Source organism: Tamandua tetradactyla, chromosome 8 (genome assembly GCF_023851605.1).
Source record: "Tamandua tetradactyla isolate mTamTet1 chromosome 8, mTamTet1.pri, whole genome shotgun sequence".
NCBI lineage: Eukaryota > Metazoa > Chordata > Mammalia > Pilosa > Myrmecophagidae > Tamandua > Tamandua tetradactyla.
The window spans coordinates 50928507-50954471 of NC_135334.1; the positions used below are offsets into that span (position 1 = coordinate 50928507).

General features: G+C 41.3%; 1 protein-coding gene, 1 long non-coding RNA gene and 2 pseudogenes across 9 annotated transcripts in view; 1 reads left to right on the forward strand and 3 right to left on the reverse strand.

Annotated features, from left to right (window-relative positions):
• Positions 1 to 7574, reverse strand: part of FAT3 (FAT atypical cadherin 3) — a 655772-nt gene extending 648198 nt beyond the window's left edge. For 2 of the 8 annotated variants that reach the window (XM_077113295.1, XM_077113294.1), the window contains exon 1: positions 7345 to 7574. In XM_077113295.1, the coding sequence (XP_076969410.1) occupies positions 7345 to 7360 (16 nt within the window). In that variant the 5' untranslated portion in view covers positions 7361 to 7574. The remainder of the gene's footprint in view (positions 1 to 7344) is intronic. The other 6 variants (XM_077113300.1, XM_077113301.1, XM_077113296.1 and 3 more) reach the window with 5 other exon arrangements.
• Positions 7575 to 12663: 5089 nt separating this feature from the next.
• Positions 12664 to 13006, reverse strand: LOC143643385 (large ribosomal subunit protein eL34 pseudogene; annotated as a pseudogene).
• Positions 13007 to 15085: 2079 nt separating this feature from the next.
• On the forward strand, positions 15086 to 15184 carry LOC143645349 (U6 spliceosomal RNA; annotated as a pseudogene).
• Positions 15185 to 16521: 1337 nt separating this feature from the next.
• LOC143643386 (uncharacterized) lies at positions 16522 to 22924 on the reverse strand. The gene is made up of 3 exons (XR_013156248.1): positions 22781 to 22924; positions 17939 to 18144; positions 16522 to 16622 (listed from the first exon to the last, which is right to left on the reverse strand). It is a non-coding gene; the product is annotated as an uncharacterized LOC143643386 (long non-coding RNA).
• Positions 22925 to 25965: the final 3041 nt, after the last annotated feature.

The window sequence follows — 25965 nt, forward strand, 5'->3', positions numbered from 1 at the left end:
AATGCCTTTACAGTCCTATCAGATGGGTTCCAAATTCTCAAGGGAGGTTAACCACATACTTCTGAATTCGGAATTATTTATTGAAATTATTATTATACAATGCTTTTAAAAGCATGGGAAAGATTCATACCCCATTCTCTCTATAACTCCAGTAATGTTAAAGTTATCTGCATTTGGCCCACTTACATGAGTACATTTCTTTGCAGTGAGGCTCTTTACAGCCAAGCCAATATGCTGAAGCCAAAGCTACAAACTCCAGCCTGGTATGGGACCATGCCACATGAATCGCACGATGACACTGCTCAATCACAACAGCAACTGCTATTGTTTAGCCACCAGAGAATTTCCAACCACAATCTTCAAAATAGACTTAAGATGTCTGAAATATTAATCACATACTTAAACTTTAAAAAATTAACAAAGCATCAAAGTGTAATAGATACTCTTATTTCATAGAAGACCAAATCTCCCCTCCTTCCAAGACACAACCTCCTGCTTTTAAAGAAAACAAATTCACATATACACAGAGTTTATCTGACAGCAAAAATTGACACTTATTTGGTCATTACACACATTTGCCACTGTATTTAATCTGTATTATCTGGCAAGCATTCATTTGTTTATAAGTGTTGAGTAATATTCAATGTTATTTAGTAATATTAATAATTTAGGGTTTATCTCAAAATGTGAAATGTTAATAGCTACCCCAGAGTGCTCACTTTGTAGCGTTTCATGGCTCAGAAAAGACTATAATTTTTATTAGATTGTTTGGAATTTACTTTAAAGTCCCAAGTTACAATTAAACTTCCAGTTAACCTTTCATGTCTGGGTCTCATTCAACAGCTCTGCTTATCTCTGACATCTCAAAAAAGAAAAGAGAACTGAAATGTTTTCAAATGCTCTGCAAAGTACAAGTATCCGCAAGTTAAAGTGAACATCCAAGAAGAAAATTCCAGCCTTTCCACCTGCAATCTGGAAGCTAGCATTACGTGATGTACCCCTTAGCTAACTTTTATTTAATGCTGAATTCCTAAGGGGCAAAACACCTTAGGTTTCTCTGTGCCAAAGCTAACATTGAGAGTCATAACTAAGTCTCAAACCGAGGGAAACAAGGAACTAAGAATACACCAAGTGCATCAGTCTGCAGGAATGAAGTTTTCTTCTAGCACATGCCAAAAACATGCCTGCCAAGGTTAAGTCAGGTTCCTTCCACTTCCAACATTAAATAGTGCTGTGCTTTTTAATTGTTCACATCTTTAGCCACAATTTAACTATGAGCTCCTTGAAGACATGATTCATTTTTACATGTAATACACCTCTTATAATCTTTAAAAATAAAATCCAACAAATACTGGTGGATTACACTGAAAACTTTCACTGGTATTAGAATTATATAAAAAGCAGACCCCAGAGCAAGAGTCCAAGATGAGAAGAGGAAGAATTCTTGTTTCTGGAGAAATTTGAAAATTTCCACATTTCATTCAGCAGTTAAAGGGCCTGGTTATGATTACTCTCTGGATAAGGAACGGAGGCAAATCTGAGTGAAACCACAGACAAATCCACATTAGAAAACAGAAGGACTGTTAAAAATGGGCAAAATCGTGGACCAAAAACACAGGGGATGGAGCCAAGAACCGTCCTTGCCATTTCCTTCAGGGCCAGTCCAGCTGAGCTCCAGGTATTTCAATTCAATAGATCCCCAAGGATTACATTCACAGCAGAAGAATGCAGACCACCTGTTCTTGCTTTTCATTCAAATTCCCTGAGGTCTGGGAACTCTGAACAGGAGTGTATCTCTAACTCCAGATCTGATCCACAACCTCTGAGGCAGTGTTTCTCATCCTGGGCTATTCAATGGAACTCCTTGGAAGTTTTAACAAGTACTGATGCCTGAGTCCCAACCCTGGAGAGTGTGATTTAACTGGTCTGGATGTGGCTTAAGCATGAGAAGTTTTTAAAAAACTGCCCAGTGATTCTAAAGTGCAGTCAAGGTTGAGAATAGTTACAGGATTACTTCTGGGAGCTGGGGGTGGTGTGAGATGATGCCTCAAAGACCTAACCGTTGAATGCAACAGGCAGTGCTATAAACAAGCCATCTACTTTAATGAAAATGAGTGATTCAGAAAAGGACCCTATGAAAAGAAGCTTATTTGAACCACCATTTTTCAGATCGTACCAATTGGTAAAACCAACTAAAATACCTAGAATTGAGGCTATAACCACCCCAGGAAGCCATAGCGCATGTCCGCCTGCCTCAGCCACAAGAGGGTAATGGAGAAAGGACCTTTGGCATCTTCTCAAAATAGTCAATAAAATTACAACAGCCTATTTAGCCTGTGCCAAGAATATGTTCTTTCAAAAAGGAGCCCTGCCCATGTTCCTTAACAAATCAAGTAAATTTTGTAGTGGCTTGCATACATTAGGGATTCACTAAGCATTATTAAATTAGGTTCTACTCACTTTATACACCCTGAAAGTTCACTCTAGTGCATATCATTCTCTCTCTTCCTCTAGGATTCTGCTCAGCATGTAATTTCGTCAATTGACAAACAGTACCATGTCTTAACTTCTAGTTTGCACACATGGGTATCTCCCATCTTCCCCCCAAAACAGGAAGTACAGAGAAGCAAAGGATAACTTTTACTAGCCTTTGAATTCTGCCCAATGTCTTGCAAAGGGAAGCAGTTTCAGTAAAAATTGCTAAAGAGAAAAGAAATTTTAAGAGAAAAATATATAAAATAAAAGTAAAACAATTAAGAAAGAATAAAAAGGAAATGAATTTAAATTTCACATGACTTTACAGAATAAAAACAAAGGAGGACATTTAAGCTATCCAAAGGCAAGAGTTACATAAACCAATTTCATTTATTAAATAGGTTCCATGATATAGAGTCCTCAGACCCTGGAAGATCAAAAAAGAAGAAATAGTAAAATCTATTAAAGGACCCCTTTCAGCACCCTCTGTATGACTTTTCTACCCAGACAAGGAAGAACAGTACCTCAATTTTCCCCAACCTCCTCCCTGCCTCCATATTCATACATATATATCAAGTAGAAGAGGTGAAACACCTAGATGATATGAAGAGTCTGAGCATTAAGTTTTGAAAACTGTTCTCTATTTTTCCTATCATGAGATGCATAAATCTATTCTCAAATTTTCATCTATTCAACTTATTATAAAAATAAAATCTCAATTCTAGAACAGGCCAAAATTAAAACTACACTGGGAATGCCATTCCAATCCAGAACTACTAGAATAGGCCATTTGTCACTATTACTTGTATCTGATAGTCTATTTTGGTGGTTAGAAACTGGCTCCAAGCCACTGGACAAGTATCAAATATGTTCTTCTTGACAGTAAATTCAATCTGTGCCATTACTCTGAAAAGCCAAACTTCATAAAGTTAAACTGGGAAAGAAATTTGGTATCAAAGAGGAAGACATTCAAGGGAAGGAATGTAAAAATAAATAATAAAAGTTTATTAAAGGAGTGGATAACATGCAACTGACAGAAAAATCAGTTGACTTTGAGAAGCCTAAAGAATCAAACTGACCAAAATGCAGAAAAGACATTTTCCCTGAGGGTCTTTACAAAGGAAGTCACCTAAACCCTGAGTCTTTATTCTGTGCCCATTAGACAGTAAGTACTGTGATGATCCTCAAAGGGCAGGTGATAAAACACTGACCCAAGGTCCTCACAAATGGGTAGAAAGACACTCAAAACATATTAAACAATTTCAGAAAATTCCCACAATGAACAATACTATATATACTGGGATTTTCTTCCTTTAATGTTTTTAAGACTAAGTTGCATATCTTGAGGAAACAGGGGCTCTCATCTCTACAGGAAGGAATGTGGAGGGAGTTTTGCCCTTCCTTCTAGAACTCCCAGGTTCCTTTCTTAGAAATTTTCATTCCAACTCGGGTGTTTGCCACAACCTACAAAGAGAAAGTTCCTCAATAACCCTTCCCCAGCAATCAAAGGAAATCAATGCAGGTGGACTGGCCCATCCCATCAGATGATCTACACTCAATACTGCTGCAAGAAAAAAAATCTGGGAATGACTCACAACGAGAGAAGCCAAGCATCTTCTGTCTTACATTTTACTTTACTCCCCCAAGGGAAAAAGCCATCCCACCAGTCAAATGGACAGATGTGGCATCCCAAAGAACACAACACCCAAACTCCACTACCAGTAAGATAAAGCCACTGTCGTCCCATTTGTATTTTGAGCTATTAATATAGCCTAACAACACAACCGCCATGACAAACACTCCTCAGACCAGCTAGGAATGACTAAACACCCTCTCCTTGCTGGAAATTGCCTACTTCTTTCTATTTGACATAATTCATCAGCCAGATTAGAGCAGGTCATTCTGCAGTGTATGAGGAAATCAGGGATGGTAACTTAACTTGACACATCAAAATGTTCTTATTTTGAGCAGTCTGAAGAGAGGCTGCGTTACACAAACTGTGAGCAAGCAAAATAACTATATAGCAAACAGGTCAGTAAGCATCCACTCAATTTTTTGCTACTATTTTCATTTTTTGAGTAACTCAGCACAAATGTAATTGCTAGTTAACAGACTGGCTAGGTCCTGACTATTAAAAATTCCCTAAAAGACTTTGCTAAGAACTAAAATTAACAAAATTTGGGGAAAAAAAAAAGGAAAGGAAAGGAAAGAAAAGGAAAGAAAGGCGGCAGTTTGATAACCAGTCACTGGTCAACAAACACGAGCTGTGAAAAAATCCTGCAGCTACAAGAAATGAAGCCAGCCCAGAAGCTGACCAATTTTTGATCTCTCGGCCAGATGTCTTTCATGTGGAGTCCTCTGTGAGGTTCAGATATGAAGACATAATAACTGGACAGTTCTGGGAACTTTCTCATACCAGTGCACTGTGCACAGAAACTGGCCCTGCATCACCGCTTGTCCAAGTTCCAAAAAAGACAACAACAGGGATTCATAACTGAATATCGGTATTCGGCTTAATTCTGAGAGCAATTTTTCCTTGTAAAATATTAAAAAGACGTCCCCCAGCTCCAACCCCTATTAGAGGGGGAAGAAAAGTACATCAAAGTGCTAAAGTTATTAGGTTTATTTTGTCTCTTGGAGCTCTGCTTTTCTTGGCAGTTTATTGTCTCACTGTTCAATTGCCCCAATTTAGACATAAGAACTGGGTTGGGGGAGGGGGGCGGTTAGCTCTGTGCAATTTCCAGGATTCTTCAAAAACACAATCTCTCAATGTTATTTCTTTTCTCTCCTCCATTCCCTTCCCCTCCTTTCCTTCTCCGATTCAATTCTCCATGTCACAAACTAGAATACCATTCAAGCGTTCAAAGAAGTTCATTGCCTGCCGGTAGAGGCGAAATCTGGGCTCCCTTGATCGATATTGGAGGCGGCCGCCTACACCTCGATTCCTAGTAAGGCTTCCCCTTCCCACCACCTGAACTTGCCGCCTGGATCAGGGGCAAACTCGTCTGCAGTCTTCCTGGCCGGTTCTCGGTCTCAGCATTTATTTTAACTCGGCCGGGGTGCAATCAGAGACTCTAATCCTAGCAACAAAGCCAGGGCACAAATCCGCGACGATGAACTGGTCCGCCCGCTCCCCCGCCCCCTTCCTCTCACCACGCCGGCTCGCCTTTGAAAATTCAGGCTTTGGGGCTAGAAAATTAATAGGTCCGAAATGAGGAACAGAAACGAGGCATAAAACAAGTGACCAAGTGGGGTTTTGTTGTTTGTTTATGTATATATTTTAAACACGAAAGCCCCACAAATGGGAACCCAAGTTGGCCAAGGCCCCATTGGGGGCGTCGCATCGCGCTGTACCGTGCCCAGACAGCTCATCTTCCCCCGCCCCTCTCCCGTCTGGCTGGGACCGGGGTGAGTGGGGGAGTTTCGCGCGGGTTTGTCTGACACTTGTAAATGGAAGTGGGATCCAACTTGGAAAACAAATGCGCTGGATTCGGGGGGTGGGGAGGAGTGGGAGGAAGGGAGAGGAGGAGAAAAGAGTCTTCAAACATTAGCGCGGTCCCCGCTTCCCTCCCTGCGGCCGCGGTAGCTGCAGGTTCGCCCAGACTAGAAGCGAAGTCCCAGTCAGCGCGCGGCGGTGGCGAGAATCGGCTTGGGAACTAGGCGCCCGCCCTGGGAGGCTCCCGAGGCTGCGCGACGCCGCGTGCCACGGCCACCGGCCGCCTACGCTCCGCGGGGATCAGCAAGCCCTTCTCCCTCCCAGAAACCTCTCCTAGCCAGCCTCCCACCCCCACCCCCACCCCGCGCGCGCGCGTACACACACACGCACGCACACACACACACACACACACACTCCAAGCAGGTTCCCTCACTCCCCACATCCTTTCCGGAGATACTCCCCATCCCCCACCATCCACTGCCGTTAGAACGCCGAGCTATAGCCGCACATTGCCCCCGCCATCACGTACACACGCCCAGGGGGCACTCCTTTCCTCTCTGTGCAGGCAACCGAAGGGGGGCCCTTATTAGCGCTCAGCCAAACCCTGGCCACCCCCGCATCCCTGACCCCAACGCACGGCTGCCCACGAGCGTGCAGCGGTGAAAAGTGAACAATAAAAGTTGCTTTCTGTGAAGCCTCATCTTGGTCAGTGTCTAGCCATCTCGAAAAGCACACGCGACCAGAGTCTGCGGGTGAGCGGAGGAGAGAATACAGACCACAGCACTGCTAAAAATACCCGGGCTGGCCACCTCGCGAGCCCCTGGGCCAGATGCACTTTAGCTCAGCGACCCCCACTGGCGAGAATCCTCGTGCGCCTCGCGCGCGGAGCGAGGACAGTACCAGGCACCTCAGCAGTCTCCTGCCCCGCGCCCTTCAAACACCCACACCGGCCCCGCACACTCACAGGCCCCGGCGAGGGGGTTCGTCCAGCACCGCCTGGAAGGGGGCCCTGAGTGTGGAGCCCGCGGGCCTTCTCCTTCCCGCCCGGGATCAGAGGACGGTCAGACCCGCGCTTCTTTCTTTCCAAAGACAAGCTGCCTTTCCCGCACGCCCGCCAAAAAACATGCACCCTCCCAAGGCAGTCCGTTACCCTCTCCCTGTAAGATATCAAGAACAGTCTCTCCTCCCCGCCACTCAGTAAAAAGCAGTCGACCGTAGTCTGAGAGCCGCTGCCTTTCAATCCATCCCACTCTGCCCACCACCCCAGTAAGTCCGAACTAGGAGTAGGGAGCAGGTCTACAAGCTATCTGGTCATTTTTTCCACTTCCAGGCAAAAAGTGGAGGCCTGGATCCCTGCTTCTCGCGCCTTGCCAAGCGTCGACCTAAGGAGCCTCCAAATCCAAGTGAATCCATTGGCATCTGAATATCCTCACCGCGCCTGACAGACATCGGCGACCGAACAGGTTCCCTGGGTGGACCCTCTCATCCACCTGCAGCGGGCAGTCAGAGCTCTGGGAGTCCGGGAACAGCGGCACTGATGCTCAAGTAACTGGCGCCCCCACCTCAAATCTTCAAACTTGGCTAACTCTTCCATGCCAGTCTCTCCGGCTCCCGCCGCAGGACCGAGCCTCCCTCCCCTCAGGCTTGCAGCGGCGGCGACCGCGGCTCCGGGTTGCGCGGAGACAGGAACTTTACAAGGTGAAAAGTTTCCCCCACGCGCTCTGCCGGCTTTTGCCTGCCTGAGCCCACCTCGCAGCCCATTTGCATCCGACAGCTGGAGCTCTGCTCCGGAAGGCGCGCTCCAGCCGGTGCACCAGGAAGCCAAATAAGCATGCTGAAAAAAAGAAAAAAAAAAAACAAAAAAAAAACCCACGCACCCTTGTCTCGTCCGGTGACTCCCGGGCTTCACCAGGCGCCTTCTCCGTGGTCTTCCTTTCCCGGCGCCCCTGATCAGAGCGAGCCGGCCACCTGGTCGCTGCCGCCGCAGTGCCCGCCGCGCGCTCCCCGGGACTGGGGCCGCAAGCAGAGGGGCTCAGCGCTCCGGACGCCGCCGCCGGGGGCTCGTAGGAAGGGAAAGGCAGCGAAAGGAGGGGAGCGGGGTGAGATATCCCAATCCGCAGCCCAGATCACAGCGCAGCCTGCCGGGAGGAGCGCCGGCTCTTGTGTCTACGCTCGCCGCTGCCGCCGCCGCCGCTGCTACTGACCGCCTGGCTGCTCCCGGCTCCCCGTCATAGCCAACACCGACGCACCGCCAAGCCCCTCTCTCGCCTCCCGGTCTCGCTTTTCTCTCTCTGTCTCCTCCTCCCAAACCGCGAACGAAGGGGGCGAGGGGGAGAGAAGCATCAGCGTCGGGGATGACTAGCGATCTCCGAGCGTGGCGCGGTGGGGAGAGAGGGCGGGCGGGGGAGGGGGGCTGCGGAGGAGGCGCGGCGAGCTGGAGGGCGCTACAGGCGCCGGGCTTGGAAGCTGGACTAATTTTAGAGCGCGAGTCTTCCTCTGCTCCTGTCTCCCGACTCGAGGATTACACCAACATGCCTTCCTGCAGCGGGAAGAGCATGGTGCAGGGTTCACAGAGCTTCAACACTTAGCGTTCAGTCAGACCCGCACCACAGTCGGACTCAGAGGTCGAGCACATGTTACATCAGCAAAGGACTGATGAGGAAACTGAGGCACGTCGATGCTAAAGGATTTATGTAAAGATCCCAAGGAGCGAAGATTAAACCATCAAATGTTGTACCTCCTGACTAAAAATGTGCTTCGCAGAGGGGACTCCTGCTACTTTTCCACACTTTTTTTTTTTTTTTTGGAGTCTGGGGTCATTCGATTTCCTAGCGTAGGAGGGGGGAAATGAGTCTAAAAGGGGTTCGTGGCGCATACTTTTCCATTCTTCCAACGTTCCCTAAGAACGTTTTTAACATTTTTCTCGAAATGGAGAAGAGGGAGATAAATGACTGCTTTGGGGATTGATGATTTGCAACTCCAACCTGTAAATCTGCCTGCCCCAGTAACTTCTACACTCACATCCCTTCGATGATTCCCTGATATTCCCACACCTCCACGTTGCTGCTGCGGGACCAGGCGGACTCGACACAGCTCTCCCACTCTGTATATCCTCGCACTTCTGCCTTTCTTATTTTCGGAATAGAGAGACAGCATTAACAACTCGGTCCCCACCCACCCACTAACACACACACGTGCGCGCGCGCAAGCGGCAACTCACATCTGTCTTTAGAGTAGGCGGGTTGCCTCACATGCTCTCTCCCAGGCACTTCCTCCCTCGCTCTACTGTTGGCACCGGTGGAGAGGTGCGCTAGGCCTGCAATCTCTTCCCTAGAGGAATTGTTCCCTCTTATTTTGAGCGAGGTAAGGGCTGCTGCTGGGGTGCTTTGTGCTTAGTCACTAGAGCGAGCCCTTTGAAGAGCTGATTGGGTGTTTACCATTTCTGGATTTGTAGTTCCCAGCCTGAGGCCTCTGCCCTGTTGGCAGCTACCCAAAGTCGCCTACCACACCCCACCAGTGGAAAGTTCTCAAAAGCCCCCAGCAGCCTGTCTACCTTGATAGCCCTATAAAGCAGGAGGCATGCTCTGGTCACTCCCACCCTGAGAGTTTAGTGTAAATGTTAAGAAGCCCTGACAGCTCCCCATACATCAGCAAATTCAGGGTAATCAGGCTGGCTAAAGATGGGTCTGGAGTGAAGGAAACCACTAATAGGGTTAGGAAAACTTACCCGCCTCCAAAATGTTAGTATCTGAATAATTTTATTTTTACTTCAGCAATTTTCTAGCACATTACAGGTTTATTACCCTGTAAATATGTCCCTGGCATGGCATTTTTCTTGTAACCAACAGAATGCAGCTAACTTGGCATCAAAGATTATAATGAATCAGTGTTTTTCCCACCCTGGTGCTTCTGCGGAGGTGCTGAAACAAGTTGGCTCCTGAAACCAGGCACTTTGGGAAGAGTCAGTTGGTGGTTGTTTGGCCACTGGAATGCTCAAGGAAGTAGTGCTGGCAGCCAGATAGGGTATTTTCCATCTTCTATTGCTGGTGCTCCTAGATTTCAACTCATCCCGAACAGTCTCTTGTGCCTCCAAGGTGCTTCACAGATAAGTACAGAAATCTGTCTAAATTTCAACCTCCCCTGTTAGTAGGCAGTACATAGGTAATAAAGGAGACACTCTTTATTCCTGGCCATTACAGGCCTTGGGTCAGAGGCTTCCTCCAAGAATGATGGAATGGTTTATCAAGTGGGACACTCTCTGGTCATTTAAATTTGCATGACATTTAATACTCATTGTACCAATAATCCTGATTGCATTAGAAGGCATTTTTATTTCTTTTTAAAATGCAAACTGTGTACCAAATTTTAAAATCTTTTCTATAACTATTTGTTAAAATGTACTTGGAAATTTATTGCTTTTATGTGTATATGTTATATTTCACAATAAAAAAGTTAAATTAAAAAATGCCTACTATGTGTCAGTCCTGTGGTAGACACAGAGGATAAAGCAGTCACTTTATGACAGCAGAGAATATTTACATTTCTATCCCCAGCTCCCTGCACAAGGCCTGACACACTCAATAAATATTAGTAAATATGTGATAAAAATACAAAATAAACAAATGAAGAAAGTTTAGGATTTTCTGTAAGACCCTATCACTATGATACATAGACCACTAAAGTTTTTAAAGAAAAGGAGGCCCCAAAATGAAAAACTGCAAGTTTATAATAAAACAATGTTACTTGATGTATCATAATTTCCAAAGACCACTTTAAATATTCTGGGCCTCCCCTGTTTCTTCTAGCCATTAAAGGTGCAACCAGTTCTAAGGGGACTCCAGTCAGCTTCAAACAGGGTTCTACTGACAGTGTGTGGTCTTAGGAGTCTCTTGCTTTTCCATTCCTACCCATGGACTTCTTGATTGAAGCTTCAGTGTAGACTGATACCCAGAGGTGTAAGAGAGTAAACACCCTGTGATAAATTTTTGACTGAAAGGAAATGGGAACCCATGGATAAATAGATCGTGAGATATTCAGAGCTCCTAGAGGTCTTGCTAAATTAAGCAGCTGGTCCCCAAAAGCAGTGGTCAGTTTGATAACACATCCTTGTTCTGGCTCTCCATACTATTTTTTCCCATCCATCTTTCATACGCTCCCTGAGATCACACTCCCACCAAAAAAGTACTTTCAGTAAGTCCTTGTTTCAGGCTGTACCTCCTGGCAATCTCAGACTAAAACATCTGCCGCCAATACTAAATACATCAAGGTATAGTCAAATGATTTTTCAGAATGCTCTATGAGGATCATATATCCATATACACATACACACACTTATTCTGGCTTCAATTTGTGATGAATTATATCCCTGTAGATCTGCTTTTATTAATCCCATTTAGCTCATTTCTGCATTCCTAAAATCAATGATTGAGGAGGAACTTGTCTACCATGACAATCAAGGGAGTGCCTACCTTATTATTAGCCTTCCTTAAATGTTCAGTAATGGGCTCCTTTAAGGGAGAATTTCTTACCACAATGAGCTGTTGAGGAAGGTCGTGGAATTTCCATCTCTGAAAATATTTAATCAAAGCATAGGTCTTTATCTACCTGGAATAGAAGTGTATCCATCAAGAAACTCTGGTAATAAAAAGTTTTGAAACAAATTAAGTCCAGTTGTATTATGACAGAAAGACAGTTTAGGGTAGTCATCAAGTGGGCAGGCTCTGTTGGGAGGCAGGTTGACTGAGAATTCCCAGTTTCCACTTTTAAAGCTGTATTACCTTGGAAAAATTGCATCATTTTCCTAAGTCTTAGTCCCCTCATGTGTAACATCAGACCTATAGTAGTACCTACCTGGTAGGATTATGGTAGGAAAAAGGAGATGATACATGTAAAGCCTGTATTCACCATACAGTAAACACTTAACAAATATTAGCTGTTATTCATTTAGATTCAGATTGTTAAGCACCCATTTCATACTTCTGAATTTAAAGTCAGTGCTGGAAACCAGAAAAAAAGTTTAGAATCTACTACGACGCTCTCTATGCTAAAATGCTATGATCCTTACACTAGATCCAGTGTGACATTTTATTTACGTAGCTATTAAAGGTCAAACATTTATTCAAATAAAGCAAAGTGATGATGTTGTAGATCTTCAATACCAAGCAGTCCTTAGAATTTATGTAAAGGTACTAATGGATGGGAACACTTATTTACATCCTTTCTGCACTTCATTAATAAATCAACCTCCTTAGATTTCAAATCCACCTTTTGAGAAATTACAAATAATTAAGAATAACATATGTCATAGATTGTATAATTGTAACTTGAAATTATATTTTCATAGAAAAATGTTTCCTCATTTTACCCTGTGTATTATAAAACCGTGTGCTCAGAGAACATGGACGAAACATTGGTTCCTATCTAGCTCAGTGGTTCTTTATGCGTTTGGGGTCACAGACCCCTTGAGAACTTAATTAAACCTATGGAAACTCTTTTTTTTTTTACATACACGTATTTATACCCACATAAATGTTTTCATCTTGTTTTAGTAGTTTCAGAGTCCCTCTAAAGTCTTTTCATAGAAATTAGGTTAACAACAATTTGAGGCATGAGAAAATTTAGGCCAAAATAGAAGTTCTGTTTCTTCATCAAATTCTATTTCTTCATGTTTTTGGTCTCTATGAGGCCTACTATTGGTTTGTGTTTTTTAACAAACCTTTGATTTTTATTATTCAAAAAAGGTTCATATTTTTTTATTTAGCTTTCCGACTCTGTGCTTGTGCCTTCCACACTTTCATGACAATTTGCTGCTTCTCAATCAGGAAAGCATGCTTGATCCTGTCACGGACACATTTAACACACATGGAACCACCATAGGCTCTGCTCGTGCTATTTTGGTTTAGATAACTTCACAAGAACTTTAGGCCTAACAGCCCAAAGTTGGCCTGGGTACACGCCACATGCAGATTTTGGTGCTTTCCCAACTTTCTTGGTATAAAGGTCAATAATTCTATTACCAGGGTTCCAGAACAGCCTAGTTTTATTGGAAGCAGTATTGTAGGATAGCCTATGACAGTACATCAAATGCTGGACCATTTGAATGCCCCTTAGGTACTGTCCCTGAAAGAGGAAAAGGAAGCGCTGCTACTATTGCTTTTAAAAATCTACTCTTTAGACAAAGGAATTTGTAGTACCATAGGAATTGGAAGCACAAACTGAACCTAAAATGAACTTGCATAGTTCCAAACTCTTATGAACTTACTCTCAGAACAAACATGTATAGCCAAGGTCCCATGTGTTGGGAACCCAATGGACAACTAGGAGTTCTGAATTAACTTCCAATTGGAATATGATGTTTATTAAAGGAAAAGTAATAAAAGGTGCTAATTTGAAGCTCATATCTATCTATCTATCTATATCTCTCAATATATAATGTTCCCATTATCTATAATCTATATATATAATAATGCTCCCATCCATGATATATGTGCATCATATAATTGAAACTTAACAATAACAGCAGCAATTTTTTAGAATTTGGACCAAAAAAAAAAAAAAAAAGATTCTGTGTAGGAAGTATATTTTCTCTCTGACAGTTTTTAAAATTTCAGGTATATAGCAATAACAAAAAGCAGACTGACATTTTTTTTTAATTCCCTACAGATGGTGCTCTCCTTGTCTCCTCTACCACCATTCCCTATTGCCTGCGCCCAGGGAAAACCTCTCCTACACCCCACCCTTGGTATACCATTGACTACACATGTATGTGGACTTTTTTACCACTTAAACATCCAAAGGGTAATCAATCCTAATCTCTCTTATTTTGTAACAGCAACCAAATCATATTTAGGCACAACTGACTACTTGGTTTTCACTAAATATGTTTTCCTACTAGCTCTCTTCAGGAAATACCCTTTCAAATCTCTGTCTTTGGTTATACAGAGACTAATAAGTGTAATTTCACACGCTTATTTTTTAACACACACATACAATTCTATATTCTGCAGATAATTCCATTTTCTTTTGTATCCATCCATTCTTCCATTCATTTGCTCATTAAATACTTTTGAGCAGCCATGTACCTGGTTTTCTGTTAAGTGCTAGGGATATAATAGGTAGCAAAAACTGGTGAAATATCTGTCCCCATTGTCTTCAGTATAGTAGGGAATGCACCATTTATCAAATGATCATATGAAGAAATGTAATAGTGAGAAGGGCTAAAATTTAATGATTCGAGTTGTTTGTTTAGTTTCCACCACCACAAAGATCACACTTTCCCCAGGGAGGGTGACTTTTCATTCTCTACTCTATCTGTAAGCTAAAGTACAACACTAATCATGACTAATACACATAAAGGATATTTAGCTTTACTACACCTGTCATATGTTTGGCACAATATTATACATACAAAGGCAACTGTCACCAGATACTGAGTGATCCTCCTCCGGGATCCTCCTTCATTACTTCACCAAAAATGTTCATCTACCGTCTTGTCATCCAATTACATCTACTTTTCTTCAGATATCTTGAGGAAAAAAATTTAAAGACTTTTCATTCAAAATCACTGTTTTAAACTTTTTTGTAAATTATGGTCATTATAATATTCTTTGCTCCTATGTTCCAGTTATAATGAAATATGCTTGTGTAGGCTAGTTTGGTTAGATTATCATTTACAGCTATTTCTGTGGGAAGGGCATTCCAAGTTCAAAACAGTTGGTTTTGAACCTGACTTGTTTGTAAATTAAGAGGTTCCTTAATCAATCAAAGTAAAAATTTTTTTTACTTAAACAAAAATTTTAAATTGCCATGCAATTTAAAGTCGAGGTAATAATTTATGATAGGGTCCAAAGCATCTTAGTGTTACAAAAGAGTTTATCTATCTTATATTGTTTAGATTTGCCCAATGCCATAGAGGCTTATTGCTTCATTTTTTACTTACTTCTCTAGTGCATGAGCAAGAAATATTCGAGGCACAGAAAGAAGATTTTTGTCTACTTGCAAACAAAAAGAAATGCATGAACTTATGCTGTATTCATTGACTAAAGCAGAAAAAAAAGCCATAAAGATATCCACCTAAACAAAGGAGCCTCAAAACCAAAGAGAAAGCAAAATCCTTTCCAAAAAGTTGAACAAATTATAGCACAGATTTTATATAATTTTAATATAATCATCAAAGTATTACTAAAAATAAATTTTTTTGGAACGATACAGAGAAGATTAGCATGGCCCCTGCACAAGGTTGATACGTAAATTCGTGAAGCATTCCATATTTTAAAAAATAAATAAATAAATAAATGTTTGCATATTGCTCCAAATTAAGGGAAACTGCACTCCTTTATTCATATTGAATTTTTTGGAAAAAGGCTGTTTACTTGTATTTTTTTTTTTTAATTCTTTGGCTAAACAAGTTAATACCCAATGTATTTCACCAGGCCAAATGTTAGTCATGAATGTCAATGTCATTTTTCAAGTGAACTGCATTGAACTATTTGCATAACAAAAATGTCATTGTGAACAAAAGTACCTGGCTCCCTGCTGCTATTGTTGCAAAGAAACTAGAAGAATATAATCTATTTTCATATCTGTTAACTTTGTCCACCAAAATTATTAGTTACCATCCATTATCATATCTGATAATTTTTTCCACCCACAAATATCAAGTTACCAAATACAGGTGGTTTCTTAGTAAAGCAAAAAAACTATCAATTATAAGGAAGTGGCAGGTTCAAGGAATAGCTAATAGGATTCGATCCCTTTCGTTTCAAAATCTGCCAATCCAAATTCAAACCAGATTTGTGGTGATTAAAAGTGCTTTAGTTTTGGCTGTGATTCAGGAGTCAACTTGAAATGAGCTACTTTTCTCAGTATATTTTCCACTGGGCGGGTCGTCATACAATAGTTATTAAGAAATTACATTCATTCATTCACATGGTGAATGGCCCCTGACATTGGGAAGGTTACTCATGACCATAGCCCAAATCCACCACTACCCTGGATCCAGTAATACTCACCCTCATGAATGCCAACAGGCCTCTCAACCGTGACACTTTCTTTTCAATATTTTGATTCCCCGCCAGGCCTGGAAAGCTAAGCCTACATAGGAGTGGCTATAGAGCACTGGCCTTCTGGCCCTCAGTCTCTCCTCACTCCAATCCATTTCTTGGATTTATCTCCCAAATGATCTAAGATAAATTTGGCCCTTGTTACACATCTGCTTAGAATGACTCTACCCCCTCTGTCATTCTCCAACTTTTGAACCACTACATATACTGAACTACTAACATATCCTGGACAGCTGTCCCCATTAGAACATCCACTCTCAGAGAGTAGAAACTTTGTTTTGTCACTATATCCTTAGGGTCTAGAACGATGCCTGGAACATAGCAGGATCTATTAAATGAATGAATTGTCTTCAGAGGAAAACCCAGGCTTCCTCATGTGCTGGCCCCTGTCACTCTCTCTTACCTCATTTTGGTATGTTAGCTCATCTTCTTGGCACTGCCACTGAGCAATTATACTCAACAATCTGAGAATTCCATGACCTTCATGAACGTAGTACCATCTAGCTTGTGCTAGAACAGCTGTTCTCCCTCTTTTTTCCCATCAGGTGTTACCTCCATCCAGGAACTTTTCCTGAGGATCTCCAGTCTGGGTGAAGTTCCTGTGCTTCCAACGGCATTTTGTATTCAGTCCTGTGATACTTCTTATACTGCTGCATAACATAATTGGTGTTCAGCAACTGTTTGCTTGTTAGATGAATAAACATATTCCAGCCTCATTTCCTTGGGTTTTCTACAGATTGTAGAGAATGGAACTACCATAGGAAGCTTTACACTGTTTTAAATTTCCTCAGGGAGAGCCTAAATAAGGGGTTCTCAAAGTGTGACCCTTGGGCCAGCAACATTTGCAGCAACTGGGAACTTGTTAGAAATGTGGATTCCCAGGGCCTCATCCCACCTGCTAAATTAGAAACTCTGGGAATAATGTCCAGCACTCTGAGTTTTAGCAAGCCCTCCTGGCAATTCTGATGCTTGCTGAAGTTTGAGAACCACTGGCCTAGATCTTCCTACCCTTATCCACTCGTGCTCGCATTTCATAGTAAGCCCAGGTAGACTCTAGCCTTGTGTACTCAAGGACAGAAGTGCCATGACCCTTTAACTCAACCTTTAAATAGATACACAGGATGTGGTTAGTTAGCCTGACTAATCTGGGAAACCCCCAAATTATCCTCTTTTCTCCCCAATGAGAAGGAATTTTGGGCTTGAATTGTCAGGTAATTGCTTCAATTAACCAATTCATTTTGGTTAGGTAGGTACAGCTGGATGTAAAATTATCCTCTGTATCCTACAGGGGATCTAACCAATTCCCTCCAGTTTAAAGCCAACTGAAGACACCTGCTGAGGAGGTAAAAGCAACCACAGGGTCAAAGAACAGAGCCATCTTCAGTGTCCACTTCACCCTGTTCACAGGTTTCTTTCCTCTATACCGCAGTTTCTATGATTTTATGCTACCAAGATGACACATGAGTGGTAGAAGACAGTGCTTCTGCTACAGCTTCAAGAACATTTTGGGAGCATCCCCACATAATTATCATCATGAGAGAAGTGGATTAGGCTAGGAAAGTTCGCCTGTCTACTGCCTCAGCAGCTTTGATTTTCCTGGCAAGGTTTAGTGCGGTTTTGCATGAAAGTGAACTGGAATTTAAGTTTACGCATCTTGTGAGCAGTGTTGCCAGAATAGTCACAGAAGCCTCTTTATTTCTGAAACTTTGAGAAGGGATTTTTGAGACCATTAATTAACAAGCAATCCTTGTTGGTTTTAAGAAGCAATCCAATTATTTACCTGAAATAGGTACCTGGAAAAATGAAAGAATGCTTAAGAAATTACATGGAAGGCATTTTCATTTCCCACAAGATGCAACTAAAATCAGTGACAATTTTTAGCAGTGCTACAAGTATTCTTTCCATGAGATATTTGAAACCTGGTGCCAATAACTTTTTATTTGCCTTTGAGACAAAATTGACTTACTTGATAGAACCTTCTATCTTTCAGTGTTGGAAAGCTTAGGTGAAGAAATATCTGCAGAAAATTCCATTTCTCAGTACATATTTCTGAGCTTGTTTGGACGTGGCAGTAATGGCATTACAAAGTATCGAAATGGTGCTCCTGAAATCTAGTGGAGATGCCAGAGCAGTTGAAAATCTCCTGCAAATCTGTCAAACATCCACAAGCTCCTAAAGGTAGCATAGTTTTTCATTAGTGCTCAGAGTCAAGAAAGCTGGCCTCATCCTGATATTGACAAATAATATTTAGAGATCACACCGTAGTTATGTTCAGGATTTTTGTTTGTCTGTTTGGGGCATGTTCCTGGTTTAATGATCTAAGCTAACATGTATGCTTAATCTATCGTGGTTAGAATATTTGGAAGCTTTAGAAAATTCAGGAGACATCAAGTTTTAATGTCTGGAGCCTTCTCAGCAAACTGTAAATTTGGGTGTTACTTATGGTATATGCTTTTAAATCATATTCTGATAACTTGAAACAAATCTACTTAAGAGCCAGTGTAGAAAAAGACTACTACTTTTATTCATTTATTAGCCCCTTAATTTACTTGTGAAAGCATAAATGCATTCAAAAAACATTTCTGAGGGCCTTTTATGTTCTAGAAGCAGAGGACATAGAAATTAACATGACATAGTTCCTGTCTCAAGAAGCTTGCATCCTACTCTAGGAGACGAGAAGTCAAATGTAATTTAATTCAGAGTCCCACTTTTACATGCTTCCTCTCCAAATCAGTTTACCTTTCAGATTATCTCTAAACCCCAGCCTGTTTTTACTGTACAGAGCAAAAGGAAACATTTTTTTAAAGGTGAATAACTATTTGAACATTTCCAGAGCAGTCACTAAGGTCTTACATGTGCAATTTGCCTCATGGTGTAAAGGATCTGGTATGATCCCTGAACTGTCTCCAGCAGATTGTTCCAAATAGCATTTTCCCTTAGAGAAACTGGATTCCTCTGGGATCTTTTTGATTAAGTTGTTTCCATGGAGATATGACCCACCCAATAATGGGTGGGACCTTTTGATTAGGTTGTCTCCATGAAGATGTGCCTCCATGAATTCAAGGAGGGTCTTAATCCACTTACTGGAGTCCTTTAAGAGGGAACCATTTTGGATAAAGCTTCAGAGCCAATGTTTGGAGGTGCAGAAAGAAAATGCGCTTGGGGAGCTGTTTGAAACCAGAAGCCAAAGGACCAGGAGATGCCAGCCACTGGGCTTCCCAGATCAGCCTTTCTTGAGTCAAGGTATCTTTTTCTGGATGCCTTAGTTTGGACATTTTTATGACCTTAGAACTATAAGCTCATAATTTAATACATTCCCTTTATAAAAGCCTACCCATTTCTGGTATATTGCATTTCCTGCAGCATTAGCAAACTAAACAGGCACACCATAAGAAATTTGAAATTTCTGAGACATGCGATTACCACATGCTGAGATAAAAGAGTTTCACTGGAGAGGCAGGACCTGGGCTGACTCCTAAAGGACAGAAAGGTGTCCAGATAGATCGGCAGAATGGATCAATAACTTCAAATGACATAGTTACAGGAATAATACATAATTCAAGGAACAATGAAAATCACTGGGCTAACATCACAACAAGGATGCACAATGTTGTGAGAGGAAAATAATCATGTAAAGACCAGATTTTATAGGGCCTGGAATGCTTAGGCATGAGAGTTTGATCTTCACCTTAAGGCAGTTGAGAGACTTCTATTTGGAAGGGGAAATGCCAAGAGGCAGGGGAATTAGTAAGAGGGAATAACTAGACAGGGGCAGTGGATGACAGTGCAGGCTTTGGGGTTAGTTGGGTCTGGTTCCAGACTCAAACCCTCCATTTACTTGCTTATGCAAGTCACTTAACTCTTCTGAGTTTCAAGCTCAGATAATATCTGTCATCATACATACAATGAAAACCAAGAAGCTACTTTGCCAGGCCCTTTTGTAGGAACTAGGGGGTGTAGCAGTGAGTAACTTAAAGTCTCTGCCCTGAGATCCAATTCCTCATAGGTACGGGAGAGTTTAGAGGATTAAATGAGGCAACAGAAATACAGCGCCGGTCACATAGGAGATACTCAATAAATGGTGGCTAGAAAATGCACTGCAGTAATACTCAGGAAATGAAGTAGATGATTTAAACCAACATGCTTTTTCAGAGTTTTAGTTGCCAGACAGCAGGCACAGGTACACATTTCAGGACAGGGATTCTTTCCCACTGACTCTTTTCTGATGAAGTTTCTGTCCCTTCATTCCATTTTGGCTGGGCTTCAATGACTAGAACCTTTCAACACCTGCAGGGACTTCTCACACTTATTGCAAACCTAGTAAGTTAGACTCGTTATTCAGGAACCATTTCCCCCTTTCCCAGATGTCCCATACAGAGAAGTCTTTGCCACAAGCCTTTCCTCTGCCAGAAGCAAAAAGTCTTTCCCTCAGGGAGCCCTTCCAGCTCCTATCTTTCACCTAATAAAACCGTGAGAATTGGGATCATCTCCTAAACATTCTGCGCTCAAACCAAACCTGCAAAGGGAAAACAAAATCTTGAAGGGTTTGTTCATTGAGGTGTCTTTGGGTTTTATGTTCATGATCCAAACACCTAACCAAGCTTATCACCAGATGGTTGACTAAAAGACCAAATGATGACCTTTAATATTCACCAAAGCAATGCCAAGCAAAACACTGAAGCTCGTTTTATTTTTAGTATGCATTAGCATCTCTATAATTTGACTAAGTCTGCCCTCACTTAGATATTTAACAGTGTTTACTGATTAGCCACTACAGAATATTGTGGTAGAAGTGAGGGTTGAATCTGCAACTAACACACATTACTTCTCAGTGCTTTACCTCAAAGAAAATATCACTGGAGTGTGGACAGAAGATGAAGAGTAGTCCTGGCTGTGACACATGATCTTGAACAATGCACTTAAATTTACTGTGAAATTGGTATGATGTATAACATTTATTGAAGATGTACTATATGACTGGCAATGTACTGAAACCTTTACATGTAATTGCTTATTTTATTCTTACAGCAACCTAATGAAGTTCATATCATCATTATTCTTTTTTTTATACCAGAGGAAAATGAGGAGTGGAATGCCCCACTCCTCCCTAACTAGGTGGAAAAACCAAAGTTGAAGTGGTGTCTTTCTTAATCCGGAGCCTTGATGCTTAATATCTATCTCCCAGGGTTATTATAAAACATCTAACAATTAATATATGTGAAAATGCATTTTGAACTTGAAACATATGTAGATAATGCTCTTTGTCCAGCTGTAAAATCTTTGAAATAAGGTTTGTATCTTATTCATATTTGCCATACAGTGGATGATCAAGCAGAATTTGTTAGACAAAACATTTGTATAGTGGTGCTACCTTATTCCCAGCCCCACTATCACATCTTATTAAATCTCCATGTTCACTAAACTGCCCCAAATGTTGCTATTTACAAAATGGGGGGTGGGGGGGTCATAGTATTTACATACAGAAATGAGGTCCCCCTAGCTCTAAAATTCTGTTTTAAATTACTTACCAGTTTTGAGTACAACTAAACAGTCATAATTAGGAATTTCTACTCTGCTAAGAAGAGAGGGCACCCTACCATGTTGTCATAACTTTGCATATCAAGGTAGCAAGGGCAAACAATGCTGATTCAGGGGAAAAAGAAAGAAAGGCATCCAGAGAGGAGGGTTTTGAAGGAAAGGAATGGCAGACTGCTTTGACTGTCCTACTTGGATATTATACATCACTCCCTCTATTTCTTTTAAACCTCATTTATTGGTTTTTTTTTTTTTTTTTTTTTTTTTATCTTTCAAATAGCCATAAAGTTGCAGAGGCATAGTAGAGAAGGTACTCTATGAAATACCTCTTTCATGCCTCTTCAGGTCTACCTATCTCTTTTCCAGCTGTGCACCAGCCCCCACAATTTCATGCAGGGACAGCCTGAAGACCATACCTAATGTCCATATGTGTGCAACCCAGGAGTGAAGGAGAATGAACACTCTGTGGGGTGGATCCTTGACCAACTGGAGGTGAATGCGCATAGATAAAGACTTTCCTTTCCACTCTCCTGTAGATAAACTTGAGATTTTGTTTAATTACAGCTTCCTGGGCAGCCCCACAGTGGCCAGCTTGATAATGCCTAAACCTATTGGCTCTCCTTCCTTGCTTGTCTTCCCTGTTCCCCTACTCATTCTTCCTCAAATTGTGCTCCCAGTAAATTAATAGTGCACATATCCTCAGTCTCAGATTCTGCATTCTGGGAGATCCAGAGTATGACAAGCTTTGAGAATTGAGGGCTGAAATCTTACCGACTAATATCCCTAGATTGAGGCCTTTCATTTTTGACTCATAGATTCAGATATGACAACAAGAAATGTGAAAGTGAAAAGGAATCAATCTATTTGCTGGATCTCCCTAAAGCCATAAAAATCATGTTCCTAAAGAATATTTAATGGCAACAACCTGGGTTGACGCACATGATATTAAAAACGACTAAAAAATAGTCCATCTATTTTCAGTGATCTAATTTTTTGTAAAATATGTGCTTATGGAGAGGCAAGAGTATATATGTATATATATAAAGGTATGAAAAAAAGAATCCCAGCATGTTAACTGTGGTTATCTCAGGGTGGTAGTGTCATGGATGGTCTTTATCTTCTTTATGCCCTTCCATTCTTTTCCCAATTGTCTATGACTGTGCTTCACTTTTAAAATTAGAGAAAAAAAAGATTATGGTTAGCTAGAACTGAACCGAAAGAGCCATTTCTTTCCTATTTTTTTCCCCTCCATAAAGGCAATGTGTATTTCTACCTGATGAAGCATAGTGGCATCACAGCATCCTTGTCTTTTTTCACAGATCAGGAGCTGGTGCATTTTTTGTTGTCATTCAGTTGCCAACAGAGTCCCAGAGATGGCGTCACACTTCAGATCCGTGGGAGCCATCACAGCAAAGAGGCTGAGGGCACACTTGTGGTGGCGGGATGATATTAATGACAATAATAGTGGGGAAAGAGCACTGAGTAGTGACGGCATAAAAGGGTTGTTAGAGCATAGAGACTGACACAATCCCAAAGTCTAGATTTAATCCATGTTTCTAGAAGGCATTCCAGTCATCCTTTACATAGCCCTCAGCTGGTGATGATTGATAAGGAGAAATTAGGTTTATATACTTGCCTGAATTATTGTACGTGAGGGTCAAAGTAGGTGGCAGTCCATGTGGGGCAGATGGAAGACTGTTCCTGACACCAAAGCATGCCATGGTGTCTAAAATTCCACCATTATTACCCCAATGTGATGGGTTAAGTAATGACCACCACCAAGTTAGGCTGAGTGCCCCAACATGTTCCTGGGAAGATATTGTCATCTCATTATCAGTTCTTATCATTTTATCTTAAAGGAATTTATCAGATTCTTCCCTCTCTGACAAGTTAAAAGCAGGTTAAGAAGGACAAGAAGTAAAGAAAGGAGAGAGTTTGACTTCAGACACCTTACAGGAATGCAGGAATGAGCTATTCTTTTTTCTTTCTTTTTTTTTTTTGCATGGGCAGGCAGTGGGAATCTAACTGAGTCTCCAACGTGGCAGGCGAGAACGCTGCCTGCTGAGCCACTGTGGCCTGCCCAACCAACAAGCTATTCTTAACGTAAAGAGAAGGACCCATTGTTTTTTGTCTTCTATGTACTAGCTACCAAAATAATAATTATATATATATATGTGTGTGTGTGTGTATGGTTCTTACACATACATACTTCAGATTTATATGATCACAAAATCCATACATATGGTATGGATTCTTTGCCCCTTCCTATATTTGCTCCCCATTGTCATGTGCCTTTATAATTATTCTCTCTACACTTTGAACTTGGCCCTAAGTCTTGTTTTAACCAATGATATATGAGCATCAACCAGTGACACCTCTCACTTGTTTCCACTTGGTCCTTGTACTGCTGCCATTGCCATAAGAACGTGCCCCAACTGCCCTACTGAACCCAGGAGATTGAGAGATACTTGTAGTAGAGCCTCTCCCATTGAGCTCAGACTAGATCAGCTGGCCCACAGTTGATTCAGAAATACATGATCAGTAATAAATGATTATTTTAAGTCAACAAGAATGGAGTGATAAATTACACAGCAATAGCAAACTAATAAAAACTGTCTCTTTCTACATCCAAAAATTCATTGCAAACCAGCTCAAATAATTTGACCTCCTTGTAGGCAGGAGTCATTTCTTTACTTTATATCCTTTGTGCCTATCACACTGTTTGGCACATGAGATGTGATTTGTAATGTTTGTTGAATGAATGGTCTTCACAATAGTTCCCAGTCTACTTCTGCAGCCTTAACTCCACCACTGTTCTTACTGCTCTGACTTCGGTCATGCCCAGTCATTCCCATGCCCATTTACTTCTCTCTGTCCTTATAATAAAATTTTTCTCTTCTGAAAGGAGGGCATGTGGGGCTACTTAAGGTCCCAAGGGAGAGTCCCACTCAACCCACAGCAAAGACGAGAGCCAAGGTGCACTTCAAGTTTTTTTCCATACACCTAACAACTGTTTAATATTGTAAGAAGTTCAAAAACTGAAAGGAAAAGAATGAAGAGCACTAAAAGCCTCCTTCTAGCAGCCCTCCTACCAGAGAATAGAGATCTGCTGGATCTGCTGGATCTCTATTCTCTGTGTAATAAACCCAGCCTTTAAAGGTGGACAGGCCAAGGCTGGTATTTCCCTTGTACCATTTATTTCTGTGTTATGTTGAGAAAAGCCCTTTACCTCTATGAGCCTTTGTTTTCTCATTTATGAGAAAGGAGATGATGCTTTCTGTTTCATAAGACTTTAATGAGACGCTCTCTGAAAGTGACTGGAGCATAGTAGGTGTTCTTAAATGTCAGTTTTCTCACTTTAGGCTTAGCCAATTTATAACGTAAACCACAACAGGAATTCTGCTTCCTTTGCAACACAAGCAAATCATCAGAATGTCCTGATCTTCAGCACAAACTGGTTTATCTTGTGGCAATCACAGTAAAATAGATGAAAGTGATTAAAGGGTAGAAAAAATTGGTGTTTTTCAGAATCTACAATTATGAAAAATTTATGTCAAGTTCAACCATTTATACATCTATATATAGATTTATATATCTCTATATAGATTTATATATACATCTCTACATAAAAATATCTATATTTTTATAGATGAAAAACTTACAGAAATCAAGATTAAAATGAAAGTGGATAGACTCTTACTCAGGCAATAAAAAAGGGGTCTCTTTTTGTAATTGGTATAATAACTCTCGGTTAAACTTGATCAGGGATCATAGCTTTTTAACTGTTGGGTAAAAATCACAGTGTGGTACCTGGACTCAGGAAAGACTACAAATAACATATTTACAAATGCCAATATTTTTTGTGGTCTCATTTCATACCTGTCACCTCACGTTAGGGAATACATCTTTCTGTGGGTATTCAAACATACCAACCTTTCTTTTGTCTTGAGAACTTTTTCAATTTCCATTATTAAGGCCTGTTTAGAGGCCAGTTCTTGTTCTTAAAAATTGCAGTTCATGAAAATCATCTTTAAACTGAGAAAAATTATTTCCATAACATCTGACTCATATGAATTTATTTTTTCTTGTTTTTTATTGATATATATTATATATTCGCATACAATGTTACCATCCAAAGGGTATGAATCAACGGTTCACGATGCCATCAGAAGCTGTGCATTTATCATCACAATTGATTTATATGCATTTATTTTTATTTATTAGGAGAGACTTTCTGGCAGCCAATTACAGATGGAGCAACAGGTTGTCAGGTCATGCAGGTGCCTGACTCAGTGTGGTTATAGCCTCAGTCCAGCCTTCCTTCAGAGAGGCCACCCCAAAGATTCCTCAAACATGGGGGTTCTTCTCCAGCTCAAGGAAGGAGACAGAGCTTTGCCTTACAGCAAGTACAAGTATATTCAAAATATATTTCTCCCTGGAGGCTCACATTTTACTGTG